This window comes from Rousettus aegyptiacus, unplaced genomic scaffold, assembly GCF_014176215.1.
Source record: "Rousettus aegyptiacus isolate mRouAeg1 unplaced genomic scaffold, mRouAeg1.p scaffold_m13_p_3, whole genome shotgun sequence".
Classification (NCBI taxonomy): domain Eukaryota; kingdom Metazoa; phylum Chordata; class Mammalia; order Chiroptera; family Pteropodidae; genus Rousettus; species Rousettus aegyptiacus.
Genome location: NW_023416306.1, coordinates 16386970 through 16402894, shown reverse-complemented (window position 1 = coordinate 16402894; position 15925 = coordinate 16386970). Strand labels below are relative to the sequence as shown.

General features: G+C 41.1%; 1 protein-coding gene and 1 long non-coding RNA gene across 2 annotated transcripts; both read left to right on the top strand.

The window, feature by feature from the left end:
• Positions 1–3609: 3609 nt before the first annotated feature.
• On the top strand, positions 3610–11326 carry ATP6V1G1 (ATPase H+ transporting V1 subunit G1). The gene is made up of 3 exons (XM_016152566.2): positions 3610–3784; positions 7894–7994; positions 10543–11326. Exons 1-3 carry the CDS (start codon positions 3703–3705, stop codon positions 10714–10716), a joined length of 357 nt encoding a protein of 118 aa, XP_016008052.1. The 5' UTR covers positions 3610–3702; the 3' UTR covers positions 10717–11326.
• On the top strand, positions 3807–6485 carry LOC118600374. Its single transcript, XR_004949982.1, has 2 exons — positions 3807–4897; positions 5044–6485. It is a non-coding gene; the product is annotated as an uncharacterized LOC118600374 (long non-coding RNA).
• Positions 11327–15925: the final 4599 nt, after the last annotated feature.

Genomic DNA, 15925 nt, shown 5'->3' with positions numbered 1-15925 from the left:
TTTGAGCATATAATCTTGGTCTCTTTGTAATTATTTTCAGTATAAATCAAGGGAAAGGAAGGGTTAATTATTAATCATCAGTATTCTAATATGGAAAATGTACAAGCAAAGGCCAGGAAGCTGTCTCTTAGGAGGCCCCAGGGGATGGGGTTAGGGTGAGTATGAGGCATTTAGTTCCTCCATGAGTTTCCCGTGAGACAGGTCAGGCCCTCATCCTGGATTTTGTAATAGGACTACTACTTAGCTCCAAGGATCCTTTACATTAATTAGAAAAAGGTGTTTCCTCTGGGAAGAGTGGAGCATGGGTTGGATTTTAGCACAGTGTCTCTTCCTTGTGCAGTGAACATCTGTTCAACCATATGCAGGGGCTCTATATAGTCTCCTGAGGGCACTCACTTTGAGGTGAACTTCCATTCACCAAGTACGCTAGGTTGATGTATAAAAGCAAAAGGCCCACTGGTTATTTTTTGTTGAGAAGGCACTATCACAGGGATCCAGATATTTATGTTACTGTTAGTAGTACAGTCTAAGCTAGTTACAGGCAGCCATCCGTATATGTGGGTTCTGCAGCCATGGAGTCAACCAACTATGGATTCAAAGCATTTGGGGGAAAAAAGGTTACATTGCTGATGTGTACATATCTGTACTGAACATGTACAGACTTTTCCCCTTGTCATTATTCCCTGAACAATATACTGATTATTTACATAGCATTTACATTGTATTAGGTATTATAAGCAACTGAGAGATGATTGAAAGTGTATGGGAGAATGTGAGTGGGCTATAAGCAAATACTATATCATTTTATATAAGAGACTTGAACATCCTCAGGTTTTGGTATCCCTGGGGGTCCTGGAACAAATCCCCTTCAGATACCATGGGAGGACTATTTAAATATTAACTAATTTAATCCTAGCAATAACGCTATTATACTATTAACTCCATTTTTAACATATGAGAAACCTGAGCCTCACAGAGATTAAGTAATTTGCCTGACGTTACCTAGCAAGTAAATAACAGGGCTGTCTAGTTACCTCAGCCAATGTCATAAGAAACCCCACTTTCTTTAGTCTCTACTGACCTGGGGCCTGTAAAGATATCTATTGCTTCTTTTTCTTGAATTCTGGCTTATATCTGAACAGCCACACCTCAGAATGGGCACATTCTTTTCTTAGCGTTGCTAATTCATTCCCTTATTAGGGGAACAAAGCCTGGAATCTATTCTGTGCTCTTCAGATGACTTTGCAAATCTTTGCTCTGGCTGGCTGGCTCAAGACTTCAAGCTTCCCCTTGGAGGGCCATTGCTTTGCCCTCGTTTCCTAGTTATTGCGGGACATCTCCCCAGTGTACCCAAGTTCTGACAACAAGCACCCACTCAGATAACCAGGAAGTCCAACTGTGTCTGAATATTTCTGAGAACAAATTGTCTGTTTCTGTCTTTACACAATAAACTTTTGAAATGCTGTGAGAAAAAAAAAATGTCTGGAATTTGTAGATATTTAGATGCTTCAAGGAAGCCGGTTGTTAGAGGAGCCCTGATGTGAAGGCTTTTGTTAAGTGGAGGACCAGATTTGTAAATCAAAAATTACCCCTTAGCCAATTAAAAAAAACCAAAATCCAAAAAACGGCTTCCATTTTCTGGCACTTACTGTGCAAGGGCTTCACATCCATTCTCTCCCACTCTTTTCATCACAACTTTACTGTGACATAATTCAAATACTGTACTATTCACACTTGTAAAGCATACTATTTGGTGTTTTTAAGTATATTCATAAGGGTCTACAACTATCGCCAATATCTAATTCCAGAACATTTTCATGATCCCTAAGAGAAACCCCATACCACTTAGTAATCACTCCTCATTCTCTCTCCCTCCAGCCACTGGTTAGCCACTAATCTACTTTCTATCTCTATAGATTTGCCATTATGGACATTTCATATAAATGCAACTGTGCAATATGTGGTCTTTTCTGCTTGGCTCCTTCATTTTGCACAATGTTACTGAGGTCCATCTGAATTCCTTTTTATAAGCAAATCATATGCCACATTTTATTTATCCACTTATCAGTTGACAGGCATTTGGGGTGTTTCTACTTCTTAACTACCATTATCTCTCATAATCCTCATCCCACCCTTAGAAGTATGTATAATTATCCATTGATTGATTTGGTAAATTAGGTTATTTTAGAACATCAAATATAACAAATCGTCCCACGAAATCATTGACTGGACTTAAAAGCCCTGAGACCAGTCAAGTGTTGGTCCTTTTTCAAGAAAGGAGTTCTGGATTTTTGCCTCCTTTCCTACCCCATCTCCAAACTCAATCAAATGAAGATGCCCCGAGCCATGAATCCAGCTCCTCCTTGAGTGCAGAGATATTTCTTTGAAGAAAAGTTCTGACATTATTTTATGTTGTCAACAGTTGGTGGACTCTCAGGGATCTTTTCCATAGTCCACAAGATTCTAGCAGAAGAGTATGGTGGGTTAGATGTTCTGCTCTGCAGCCCTGGCTGACTTAGTGTATTCTGACAGTTAACAAGAGTGTGACTTTGGGCAAGTCACTTAAACTCTCTGAGCTTCAGTTTGGTCACCACAGACTGGGGGTAGTAACACGACCTGGAGGTTGCTGTCAGGAGTAAGGCAAATGTTTAAGACAATGCCTGTCATACTATAAATTAACCATTGGCTTCCTATCTCCCTACTCCCGGGGGAGAATGGCTCTGTGCCAAGTTGCCCCACCCTAATCCAGGCTTGCTGATCTCTTTTTCTGTAATCATCCCAGCCACCCTGCCGTTACCCACTATTCTTTCCTGGCTAATTAATTTCTCATTCTTCTGATTTAATTTTAAATGCCACTTCCTAGGGAGGACCTTCACAGACACCTCCACAAACCTCTCTCCTTATTCCTTCTTCAAGTATCCTGAGTTTTTCCTTTATTATATTAGTTTGTAATTTTCTAGTTAATGTTTTTTGTCCATAAAATGTGCACACCACCTTGTTTGTCTTGCTCTCTGCTGTATTTACCACCAGTAAATACACCAGTGGTTTAGGATCATAGCAGTAATTCACCGAATATTTATAGAAACACTCCGAAAGAGAAATATGTCTCTTTGGGTTCCGAAAGAGAAATATGTCTTCCCCAAAATCACACAGCCTAGTGCCAGATTTAAGCTTAGATCACCCCATTCCCAATCCACACTCCAACCTCGGAACCTGGCCAAAATTTTTCTAATTTGGCCCCAATGTATTTTGAGTGCCAAGGAAAGTTCCAGAAAGGGGGAAAGTAATACCGTGCAAAATAGAGGAAAGTGATCTGGTTTGGCTCCTCCTCTTTGGACCTTCATGCGGGCATACTGTAAAGCGAGAAAAAAAGGCAATAGTGATGTGCCAGGGCGCCCACAGGAATCGAACTGGGAATGAAAAGACAGCTCTGAACAACCAGCTGTGAAAATGATAGACAATGAAAACAAATCCCACGCAGGCGCAGTCGAGGCGCTGCGTTCTCCGCTCCTCCGCCTCGCCCCTTCCCGCCTAGTCACAGGACACCAAGCGCAGTCAGCTGACCCCGCGCAGCGCAGGTCACGTGGCAGCGGTTGGGACGCAGGCGCAGATCTCGGGCAGCTGGGTCAGCTGACCTGGGGGGCAAGCGAGCGGATTTAGGCCGCTCACGTCGGTTTCGGAGTCGCCGCCACCGCCGCCGCCATGGCTAGTCAGTCGCAGGGTATCCAACAGTTGCTGCAGGCCGAGAAGCGGGCCGCCGAGAAGGTGTCCGAGGCCCGCAAACGTGAGTTTCGGGGTGGGGCGGCCAGGCCGCGAGCTGTGGTGGGGGGATGCGGCCCGAAACCCTGCGGGGTGGGGGTGTGGGCGGACACGGTCGCGGAAGTTTGTATGTTTCGAAGCTTTATGAGTCTGAGCCTCTGGAAGGTTGTAGGTAGACTGAAGCTGCGTTGTGGGCTAGTAGATCCGGCGTGGAGACAACAGTGGCTGGGCGTCTTTGTTGGTGTTTCGGAGGCGTGTAAATGGCTATCCAAACGGAACTCGTTGGTTTCCCCCCTCCCGCTTGCTCCTTTGGGGTGCTCGGTCTCAGTGAAGGGAGCCACTGTCTACACAGTTGCCCAGTCTCGAGACAGAGTTCTCTTTGCCACATCTCCCTCCCTCGTTCGCCACGTTTTGTCGTCAAGGTTTATATATCTGTTCACCTTTACCTCGTCCTTACCCCAACCCAGTCTGTTAATCTAGGACACTCGCTTCTCTGAGGCTCCCGCAGTAGGCTCATTTCGTCGATTCCGCAAATGTGTTTTAAATGCGGCAATGCGGCAGATGTGCCAAACTCGGTGCCCGCTGTATTTATGGTCTCCATCGTCATGGTATTCAGAATCCTAGTGAAGGAGGCAGATATTGGATAGGTTAGTTGCAGGTGAGGTGAGGGCTGGAGTTGAGAAATGCAAGATTGCTAAAGAATTTAATAGGTGGATCTAAACTGGACTGGTGGGTGGAAGAAGTTTCCTCTCCTCCCGTCCGCCCATTCTCCTCGCTGCAGTTTAATCATACCTCTAAATGCAAAATGACTTTTTCTACTGCCTTTACAGCCAGCAAACATTTAGTGCCTGCAGAATAAAGTCCAAATTACTTATTAGGTTGTAGGAGGCACTTGGATGTCTCTTGCTTTCTTCCCTATTGTCACTTCCTCCAGACTGTTGAACCACTGTGATTCCTCAGAGGCACCTGAGTTGATTTCCCTGAAAGCCTTTGCATAGCTGTTTTCTCTGACCGGTGAAGCCTTTTCTCAGTTTCCTCTCTTTGTTCTCTAACCACTAGCTTTCCTTCACATCTCAGAATTGAAGCAGCAGTTCTTCCAAGAAGCCTTCCCTGACTTGACCTTCTTCCATCAGGCTAGGTAGGCGTCCTTCCCAGATGCTTAATTCTGTCATCACGGTGCCTTATAGCTCAGTCTCTTGACTAAGCTTCTGGAGAACAGGGACCATCTAATATGTATTCAGTTTCCCATCTGGTGAGATAGATGTTTCTGTTTCTATTTTACAGACGAGAAAAATGAAGCTCAGAGAGAAATTTGACCATACCCTGGGAAGCAGCATAGCTGGAGCCTAGAGGCCCCCTTTCCCGTGCAGGAGTAAAATATCAAGAAATATTAGTTTTAGTAATTTCTTAGTGTTTCTCCAAAGTATAAGATTTATACACTCCCATACCCAAGTACAAGGCTCTTGTACTTTCTCAGTTAGGGGTTGTGTGATATTCTGTATTCATAGGAAAAGTTTCTTTTGAGGGAGCTGGAGATGAGAACAAGCCATTTATTCTTGCTGTGCAACTGGAAAGTTCTGTGTTCACAGAACATTTCTGATTATGCCTTTGATGCAGTATTTCCACAGTGTACAGAATGACTTCTCAGAGCTTGTGCTGTGATGGCTCGTCAGTAACCAAAATTGTATCTCTAGGGAAGCATGTGAGAATAAGTAGGGGGAGTGTAGGAACAAATACTTAGAGTTTGTTAAGAATAATTATGAGTGCCTTGGAGAAATGGGCCATGTTTTACTTCTTTATCCCATCAGGCCTGGTACAGAGGCTTGTATAGCTCAACAACTATTACATATTTCCTGAATGAATTTGTTTTAAGAGAGTTTGTGGCTAATATACAATTCAGAATTTGCAATAACTAGGAACAGAAGTGTTGAGAAGGGCTACAATTAAAAAAAAGAAAAAAAGTATTGCCTTTCTAGATCTGTAATTATAGTTGATTTGCCCAGTTAGGAATTGGGAAGAGGCAATTCATGATGTGGTAAAATGGTCTAGCTTAAAATTTTCATGAAATTATTGCTTTGGACCATAATATATATTTTTAAATTGTGTTATGGTTTATTTCATTGGCATGTAACAAAAACACTGGCTCCCATATGTAAGGACCATGAAAAACAAGATTGAGAAGGAATATGATTTTCTGTTGAAATACTTAGTTTTGGTTTTCAGAGAAGGCTATCAAAATTGAACTTTGGACATATTCACTGACAGAGAATTTATTATTTTAAGTGATTGATTCAGGGAGCCATGCAAGTTGGGAGTGATCAGAGAATGGTATTGTGAAATTATGTGGAGGTACTGCATAATGTTCAGGCCATAAATGTTACTTGTCGATTGTTTGGAAAAGACTCTTGGCTTTGAAATATGGCTTTGAATATAGCTGATGATGTAGAGACCTGGGGTACAGGTTGGTTTGAGTGGACAGCAGGAGTACTGAAGTAAGTATATACTTGGAGAATTAGTCTTTCGGGTGCTTAGAGAGAGATGTGTTGACTGTGTCAGACTTGCCTCATGGAGTGTTGATATCATGAGGTCATTAGGTGTCCAAGATTCTTTCCTGATCATGGTTTGAGTGGGATTTGGGCAATTGATAAAAAGTGGTGTATAATAAAGTTTACTTTTAGATGCAAGATGGTGTTTTGCTCAGAATTAAATAAATGCGTGGGACCTCCCTCCCCCCCCCTTTTTTTTGCGTTTGTGCGTTTGAAGTTTGATTGGTAAGCAGAAAATCAAAGTAAAGAGTATCTATCTGTTGGTTGATCTCATGGTCTGTTTTTATACAGGCTCTGATAGAACCTAAACAATTTTTCCAGCTGTATGTTAAACTAGTCTCTTCTAGAAACAGACCCTGTGTCTCCTCACCTCTTAGGTACTTGTGCGGTCTTATTGTCCTGTGCTGTCCATGTAGGATTCCTTCCTGGTACCACTTTCATTATGAAGAGGAATTTCGCACTTAATTGGCCAACATTTCTAATCACTTCTTTTTTTTTTTTTTTTTGCTTCTGTAAACATGCTTGCTGCATAGGCCAAAGATCTTGGGGTCAACCGAAAACTCACCCTCCTCTAAAGATGTATTGCTTTAGTGCTTGCTAGAAAATCCCATGCTCTGTAACTGCCCATAACCCATAGCAATTTCAGGGGTCTGTAAATCAGCCCATGCCAGCTGTAACAATGTGGGTATAAAAGTGAAATTGCCCCTAAGCTCTGCGCCCTGATTTTTAGAGCACTAGCTCTTCTGGGACCATTGACAAAAAAACCGAGTTCTCTTTCTTTCTGGGTTACTGCTTGGATTTTCACTGGTCTGATTTTTCGAGCTTTTGGGATTTTTTCCATAACAATTACTGCTTTCCTTGAGCACAGGCATGGCTTTTAGTTTCCAATATTACATCATCTACTTCATTAGTTAGATTGTAGGTTGATGTCCCTCAAGAGCATATTAGTCTCCTTGCCTAGCTTCTAAGTAGAGCTCCAGTTGTAATGAGTGGTGTACTTAGGTGTTTACTTCTTACAAAGAGGAAAAGTTCCTTAGATGGCTGATGCCATCAATTCATCCACTCGATGTTGGTTCTTAGTTAAGATGGGGAGAATATTCTAACACAGTGATCTCCAACCTTTTTGGCACCAGGTACCGGTGTTCCTATGATAATCTAATGTGCTATGATCTGAGATGGAGCTAAGGGGTGATGCTAGCGTTGGGGAATGGCTGCAAATACAGATGAAGCTTTGCTCAGTACCCCACCTGCTTCTCACCCTCCTGCTGTACAGCCCAGTTCCTAACAGGCCACTGACAGGTCCACTGCCTACTCCTCTTCTAACACATTCCATTTTTTTCCCTGTCATTTTTATGGTCTATAGTTATGGAACGCAGTCTTTTTTATCTAGTCATTTTGTAGTTAATAGTATAATTTCCAGCCTGTAGGAGGCAGGAAAAATATACTATTAGCTCTGAATTTCCTCTCTAATGCATGCCTCTTGGGACTAAAACTTTTTCTTTGGTTTCATTGCTGTTTACCATCTCAATCTCTGCTTCCTCTTCTACTTTTAATCACTTCCTGATGTGGCTCTTTCCTTTGAAAACAGGAAAGAACCGGAGGCTGAAGCAGGCCAAAGAAGAGGCTCAGGCTGAAATTGAACAGTACCGCCTGCAGAGGGAGAAGGAATTCAAGGCCAAGGAAGCTGCGGTGGGCCCTGTTTATTTTTCATTACTGCTTTAGTTTCCCGAGGCTTCCCTCTCCTTCCCTTCCGTTCCCTTCAGACTCTCAAAATATCTAGCATAGCTTGGAAATTCTTTTTCTGGTCAAATTTTGAAAATTTGGTTATTGGATATGTTTTATAGGTTTTATTGGGTGCTCAGGCTGAATCTCTTAGGGTGATCAATTTTTAACTAACATTAAATCCTAGTCTTCACTGTTCAGTCATTTAGCAAATGTCTGTTGAACAGTTAACACGTGCCCTGGCCAGATGCTTCGGTGAGCTAAGAACAGTGTAGATTTGCCCTCCTGGAGCTTAGCTTATAGTTTTGTGTTCATGGAGACTCAATAATGAAATCAAGCCATGCACACCTGCAGCTGTGAAAAATGTGGTGACAGTCATACACAAAATCATGCGGAGCTCCACTTTAGCGTGAAGACACTTACCAATAGTATAGGCCAAACTGCATGAAATACATACAATAATAGTACAAAAACAGATCACAGAGATACAAAAGAAGCAAGGAAAATTCTGGAAAGGGGAAGAAATGGAGGAGCACTTCAGAGAAAAGAAACTATCAGGACTCTTAGATATAGGTAACAGAAAACATTTCAAATTGTTTTAAGCAAAATGGAAATTAACGAAAAACCCAGATAAAGGCTAACTTTATTTTGATCTAAAAACTTAAATAATGATTCAAGGATTCTTTTCCATCTCTTGAGTCTGTCTTTGGCATGTGGGCATCATTCTCAAGTTCTACATTGCTGGTTCCAAGTGCACACACTCCCAGGTCCAAGTCCAGTGATTAAAGGCACATGCCTCCCTCTTAGCAATAAGTAGCAAAAGTTTTGTTCATTTTTGCATTCAATGATGATGGTTTTGTTAAAACTCGAAATGTTGTCCAGACTCTTAAACTGGGACAGATTTATGCTGTAAGTTGTCAGGCTGCCCATAGAACAGTATAGAAATGCCCTTGTCAAAGAAGCTGTCTCATCTTATTTTTACATCACTGCAGCAGTTGGTTGTAGAGACAGTATCAGTATTGCATTGTAAGCTTGAGTTCTGGGTTTTTCGGGCAGCGTTGCATTGTAACCTCTTCAGTTTAGAGACAGCTTACTGGGGTTTGGCATATAGTTTACATTTGGAGAATGTAATGGAGCTATATTCATAGAATAGAGCTAGTGGGGTCCCCCCAGTAGGGTTTATGGATTTTTAAACATGAGTTAGCAACTGAACTATCCATTATGAGATGCCCCAGGACATTCTTATAATATGAACAGTTACAGATTTAAACATAGTGCCCTATGTTTAAATCTTAGCATGCTCATCTTGACCTCTTTGAGCCTGGCTTTCTCATCTGTGGAAAGGGGGGTGATAGCCTCCTCATTGGTTGTGGAGGAATAGATTCATACAAATATGAACAGGTATAGTTGTTAATATATGCAACAAGGCAATAACAGGTTAGACCATATAAAGGGTCAGACATAAAAGTTATGTCTTCAAGAACCTGATAGGTCATGTTCTAATAATGTAGGTACAGCAGTTAACAAAAAGCTGGCCGTACTGTGAAGATGGTAGAAAGTAAAAGAGTCTTTATTGATCAGTGTGCTAAATTGTGAATGGAGATTTAAGGGGTAAAGCTTGCATATGGTAAACAGTTCCAGCAATAAAACACGGCATCAGTAAGTTAGTTTTCCTCCCACCCAGACATTCACCACTCCTCAGAGACAGTCACTGTTAGCAGTTTCTTGTGTCTTATTCTGGAATATTTATATATATAAGAACAAGTGCTATTCATTCATAATATTAGTGAACTCACTGCTGAACTTAAGAGCTAAAACATTAACTAGTAATGGCTAAACATTAACTAGTACATTCCTCCTAAATTGCATCCCCCTTGTGCCCTTTTGTTTATTTTTAAGAGTTAAAAAGATAGATAGATAGACATGAATGAATGAATGAATGAACGAACGAACAAAACATGTATCCCTATTTTAAAAAGACACCAGGCTACTTATATACTAACCACACTAATACCATTTTTGCCTTTTCCCTGTTAAAACTGCATATTTTACAATTTATGTCATCTTCGTAGACAAATCTTCCTTATCTCTTAATGGCTGAAGAGTGTTCTCTGGTATAGATGCACCATCATTTATTCAAACAGTCCTCAGTCGTAGGGCCTTTAGGTTCATTCCAGTCTTTGGCTAAGGCTATGCATTAGACTCTACAGAGATGTGACTACATCGCTCTCTGGGAAGTTCCTAGCAGTAGAGATGCTGTGTAGTTTAATTGTTGATAGATGTTTTAAGGTCACCCCGCCCCCAAAGTGATTGCATCATTTTATGCTGTTAAGTGGGAATGCCAGCTTCCCACATGCTCCTCAGTCATGAGGCTACATTGCTTATTGCTGATTATATATTCAATGTGAGAACAGGTTTCTCTAAAAGTATAGAAGTTGCTTATCAGAAGCGTTGTTCCTGGCTAACCAGAAGGTCATCCTGATGTTCCCTGTGTGTCCTTGCTTCCCAATTCCAGGCTCTGGGATCCCATGGCAGTTGCAGCACTGAAGTGGAGAAGGACACCCGGGAGAAGATGACCATTCTGCAGACCTACTTCCAGCAGAACAGAGATGAAGTCCTGGATAATCTCTTGGCCTTTGTCTGTGACATCCAGCCTGAAATCCATGAAAACTATCGCATAAATGGATAAGGGAAGAAAGAAGTGCCTGTTCCGTGGTTTGGCATTTTAGATGCCCCCATGGAATATGAAGCTTTTGCAAAGCTTGAGTTATACTCATGTGAAAGGCATTAAATTATTTCTGTACATTACATAGTAGGTCCTTTTACTTTTTTGGAGAAAAGCAAGTCTAGCTTCTTGTATAAACTTAGAGCGTATCCAAAGATTTCATCTTTTTACCTCATATTTTTTAGAAATTTAAGGATACATGTCTGTTTTCCTATGCCTTTTAGCTCAAGCAATCTCTCTTTTTGTGTCCATACTGACTTTTTCTTTCTTAGATGTAGTAAACAATTTTTTTTTAAGAAAGAAAGGGATTCAGTTTTTTTCCCCTAAAGCTTTCTTGAAGGTCAGGGGCTTTATCTATGAAAAAGTAGTAAATAGTTACTTGTAACCTAGGTAAAGCAGCAGCCAGCCTTAAAATATTCTTTTCTGGCATAAGGGTTAGAACAATGAATAATAGTATAATTATTTGGGCTGCTTTTATTATCTCTTAATCAAAATTAGTAGATAGAATTCGAGAACCTGTTACATGTTATTACTTGGTATACTAATAATCATTAAACGTAAAGACTGTCATGCATTTTTCCCCTCTGGTTCTTTTTTTCTGATAATACAAAGTATACTTTGACCCATTTACCTGCAGAATTTCACTTAGGAAATTAATAGCATGTGTTGCACACATACTTATAAAATATTCATGGTCTTCATCTTAGCAGGAAGGGAAGAGTCACTTGTGATTTCACCCAATAGGTGTTTTGAAAAATAGCAACTAGTAAGTCTGCAGTTTGTCTTTTCTCTAGAGCATCCTGTACTGGGGCAGCTTTAGGCTAACTGATTGATATGCGTAACGCCTTGTAGGAACTTCACACTAGCATTTACAAATTAGATGCCCTGTGACCCTGTATTAGCTGAAAGTCTTTAGCTGCAAAATAATTTCTGGTAGGTAGAAACAGTTGAAGGAGAACATTGTGGGATTTCTTTGCCTGTTCTGAAACAGTAGAAGAGAATTAGATGGCCTTTAAAAATTCTATGACTCGGGACTGGATGACCTCAGTTCATTACTGTCTCTAGAGACCATTTTTTATAGTAGACTTCCTCAAAAGAGTTATCTATATGACTCTTCTATTTTTTTACTGTCAGAGCACTCTGATTAGCACTTGTCGCTCCACTGAAACTGCTTGTCAAGGTCAGCAGTGATGACCAGATTGACAGGGTCAGTCCTCTTCCGACCTGACCTGCAGCACTGTTTGACAGGTTCCTTTGTTGTTTTTACAATTTGAAAGGGCACTTTGTTTAACATATTTACATTTAAAATTTTTAAAATTTTGATTTTTTAATTAGAGTTGACCAATATTATTTTGTATTAGTTTCATGTGTATAGCATAGAGGTTAGACATTTATATAATTTACAAAATGATTTACCTGATTAGGACCCACCTGGCACTATATATAGTTATTACAATGTTATAGACTATAATCCCTATGCTGTACTTTACATCCCAGTGACTCTTGTAACTAACAAATTGTACTTCGTAATCCCTCCGCCTTTTTCATCCAACCCCCCAATATTCCTTCACCTGTCTGGCAATCACCAGTTTGTGTCTATGAGTCTTTTGTTTATTTTGTTATTTAGATTTTGCATATAAGTGAAATCATATAGTATTTATCTTTTTCTGTCTTAGCATAACACCCTCTAGGTCCAACTATGTTGTTGCAAATGGTAAGATTACATTTTTTTTTTTTAATGACCGAGTAATGCTACATTATATATATGTACCACAGCCGCTTTATCCAGTGGTCTCCTGATGGGCATTACTGTGCTTCCATATCTTGTCTATTTTAAGTAGGTCTGCAGTGAACATAGGGGTGCATATATCTTTTTGAATTACTGTTTTGGTTCTCCTTGGATAAATACCCAGAAGTGGAATTGCTGGGTCATAAGGTTCTATTTTTAAATTTTTAGGAACCTCCAAACTGTTTTCATAGTGGCTGTACCAATTTACCATCCCACCAACAGTGCACAAGGGATTCCTTTTCTCCACATCTTCACAAACACTTGTTTTTTGATTTATTGATGATAGGTGTGAGGTGATAATCTCTGTGGTTTTAATTTGCATTTCTCTGATGCTTAGTGATGTCGAGCATCTTTTTATATGTCTTATGGCCATCTGTATGTCCTCTTAAGAGAAATGCCTAATCAGGTCCTTCGCCTATTTTTTAACTCTGATTTTTGGTGTTGAGTTGTATGAGTTTTTTAATATATTTTGAATATTAATCCATCATCAGATGTATCATTGGAAAAAATCTCTCATTCAGTAGATTGTCTTTTTGTTGATGGTTTTCTTTGCTGTGCTAATTGACTATTCCTTCTTGATCTACTTTCTTGGCTTCTACAGTGATATGCTACTTTGCTTCTCAATCTCTTGTTCCTCTTTCTCTAGGATTTGTTCCTGGACTTCTCTACACTAATTCCCTTGCAGAGACCATCTACATTTCCTGGCTTTAAATACCATCTATATAAAAGGTCCTTATATTTTCAACTTAGTGCTCCAAAACTCTATAGAGTTCTCAAATTGCTTATTCGATATTTCAAATTGGACATCTAATAAACTCTGACCATTCCATTTGGTGCCATAGCTAAGACCTACTTGAGTTCGTGAAAGAAGGCATAAACCAGCTTATGGTAAGCCAGACCCTATGTGTAACATCTTATACAAGTTCTCTGAAGATTTACCACTTCCTTTTTCTGGGTGAAAAAGTCTTGAGGTTCTGAAAGATGAAGCAACTTGTCAGAGGCTGGATGTTGAATCTCTGCACATGCTTCTTGTGAGGGGGAGGCCTGGACACTTTATGTGAACCTCTAATAGCCCTCCCTGTAGGTTAAACAGAGTGCACTCACCTCCATGGCTTTAGTCTTTCTGCACATAGTGTAGAAATGGATTCTTGACACTTAAGGGGGGTTGTTGGCCCCACCGACAGGAATTTAGAGTACTTTCATTTTTACCCAGTTTTCCTGACAGCATGTGCCTTGTCTTCTTGTACATTCCTGAACAGGAAAGCTGTGTGTTTAGTCCCAAGTTCTCATATGTGTATTGGAGTGGAGTACTCATTACATGATGTGACTTCCAGGGTTTGGAATCATTTTAATAGAGTCATTAATTAGCAATGAAACATTCTGTGGGATATGCTTTTGGAAAAACATTTTAAGATAGCTCTAATTAATGGCCAAGGCCGGATTTGAATCCATGTCTGTCTGACTTCCCAGCCTAAATCGCTATAAGATTCAGTTCAGTTTGTTCAGGCCATGGCAACCTTTCAAGCAGAATGTTTCTAAAAGGATTAGAAAGTCAGTAAATCTATAACTGGCAGACCAGTTCCAAAAAACGATCAATTTGGGATCTTTGCTATTTACTCATGCAGCGATTCTGTGGCTCTCTCCAGTCCCTTGGGCTGCCATGCCTGAAGGTTCTGCCCGGCTGGGAAGAATTTCATTCCTCCTTACTTCATCCAGGTTGCCAGGTAGTTGGCAGCTGGCCCTGAAACACAGGTCTAACCTTTATAAACAGCCGGACAGATGGTGAAACTGCTGAGTAAGGGCGGCTTTGGCTGGGGTTTGTGGTTATAGTCATGCGTTACTTAATGATGGGGAGATATTCTGAGAAATTTGTCATTAGATGATTTCACCATGCAAGTGTCTTGGAGTGCACTTATAAAAACCTATGTGGTATAACCTATTAAATACCTAGGCTCCATTATAATCTTTTGAGACCACCATTGTATGTGGTCTGTCATTACGGGGCACATGATTATTTGGATTTGTCTGTAGTTGAGGCCCTGAAGATTTCATTCATAGCTGTTTATTCACTAATTCAGATGCATGTAACAAATAAGGCACGGTGCTGGAGGACAGCTATGAGCATGGGCAGAAACAGTCCTGTTCTCCAAAGGTTTATACTCTTTGGGAAATGGGACATGGAACAGTCACTATACTGTCTTCTAGGTGTGGCTGTAGGTTAAGCAAGGGTAACTGAGAATGGGGGACTGGCCTGGGCCCAGGACAGGAAAGGAATCCCAGAAGAAGGGTCTTTTCAGCTGAGACCTAATAATGTCGGTTAGGTGATAAAGCCGGGATGGGGTGTGGGGTTACCTTCCAGATGGCAAGAGATGGCAACCACTGAGAAGTGAAAGTGAGAGTATGGAGTGTAGGAGGAACTGAGATGTTCTGCATCATTAGGGGTTGGGGAACAGTGGGCAAAGATTAGTACAGGATAGGCCGGGGTGCGGAGGGCCTTGGGCCTACCACATAGAGCCTTGTGAATCTATTGAGATATCACTACTGAAGTCAGCTTTCCAGCAGACTACTAGATACTACCTTTTACTAGATTTTATTCATCTTCCTCTATTCTACAGTCCGTATTCCCTCATGCTGTAGTGCGAGGCCTTGCCATGTGCTATAGTGCAGAGGTGCAAAAGACATGATGCCTTGCTGCACAAGAATAGCAGCTCAGTTTTACTGAGCACTTTCTGCTAAGCACTTCATCATCCTTTAATTCTCACAATCTCTCAGGTTAGCACAGGTAGGCCTGGCTGAAGAGGCAAGATTTGGATGGATGGTGACTAGACCACATACCTGTCTACAGATTCAACATCCTCTCAGGAGTTAGTAATGCTCCAACATCCCATGAGTCTCTTGCTTTGATGCCCCCAAATTGTAAATAATGCTCACTAAATAGAGATCTGGTGTGTCTTGCTCAGTGCTTGCTGTCCAGTAAAATGCCTGTCGATCTTCACTTGCCTGGTGAATGAGGGTTCCTGAACAGTGTCTGCTCAATCACTGCTTCCCTCAAGCACTCCACCTGTGTCTGGATGAGTGTGCAGCCAACCAAGTCCTGTGGTCTGAGGCCCCCAGCAGTTTGGCAGTAACTGTTGAAGTTAAAAACGCATCTCCATTCTGACTCAGCTGTAGAAATGCAGGCTGTGGCATGTACACAGCACTGGCTATGACCATCAGCAAGTCTTGTGAGCAGGAGTGGGAACCCCCTACATGTCCACTAGGGAGAGGCAAAGGAAAGAGAGCCTTCCTACAACTTATGGAGGTCTCTGTACCCCTTAAAAAAGGAAGGAGGCAGAAAAAGAAACTGGCAGAGAGGGATGTTTTGGCATGAAGTGAATGCCAAGG

Coding starts and splice junctions, on each gene's coding strand:
- ATP6V1G1 (XM_016152566.2), top strand. CDS start 3,703: ATGGCTAGTCAGTCGCAGGGTATCCAACAGTTGCTGCAGGCCGAGAAG. Junction 3,785..7,893: donor GGTGTCCGAGGCCCGCAAAC/GTGAGTTTCGGG, acceptor CTTTGAAAACAG/GAAAGAACCGGAGGCTGAAG. Junction 7,995..10,542: donor TCAAGGCCAAGGAAGCTGCG/GTGGGCCCTGTT, acceptor TCCCAATTCCAG/GCTCTGGGATCCCATGGCAG.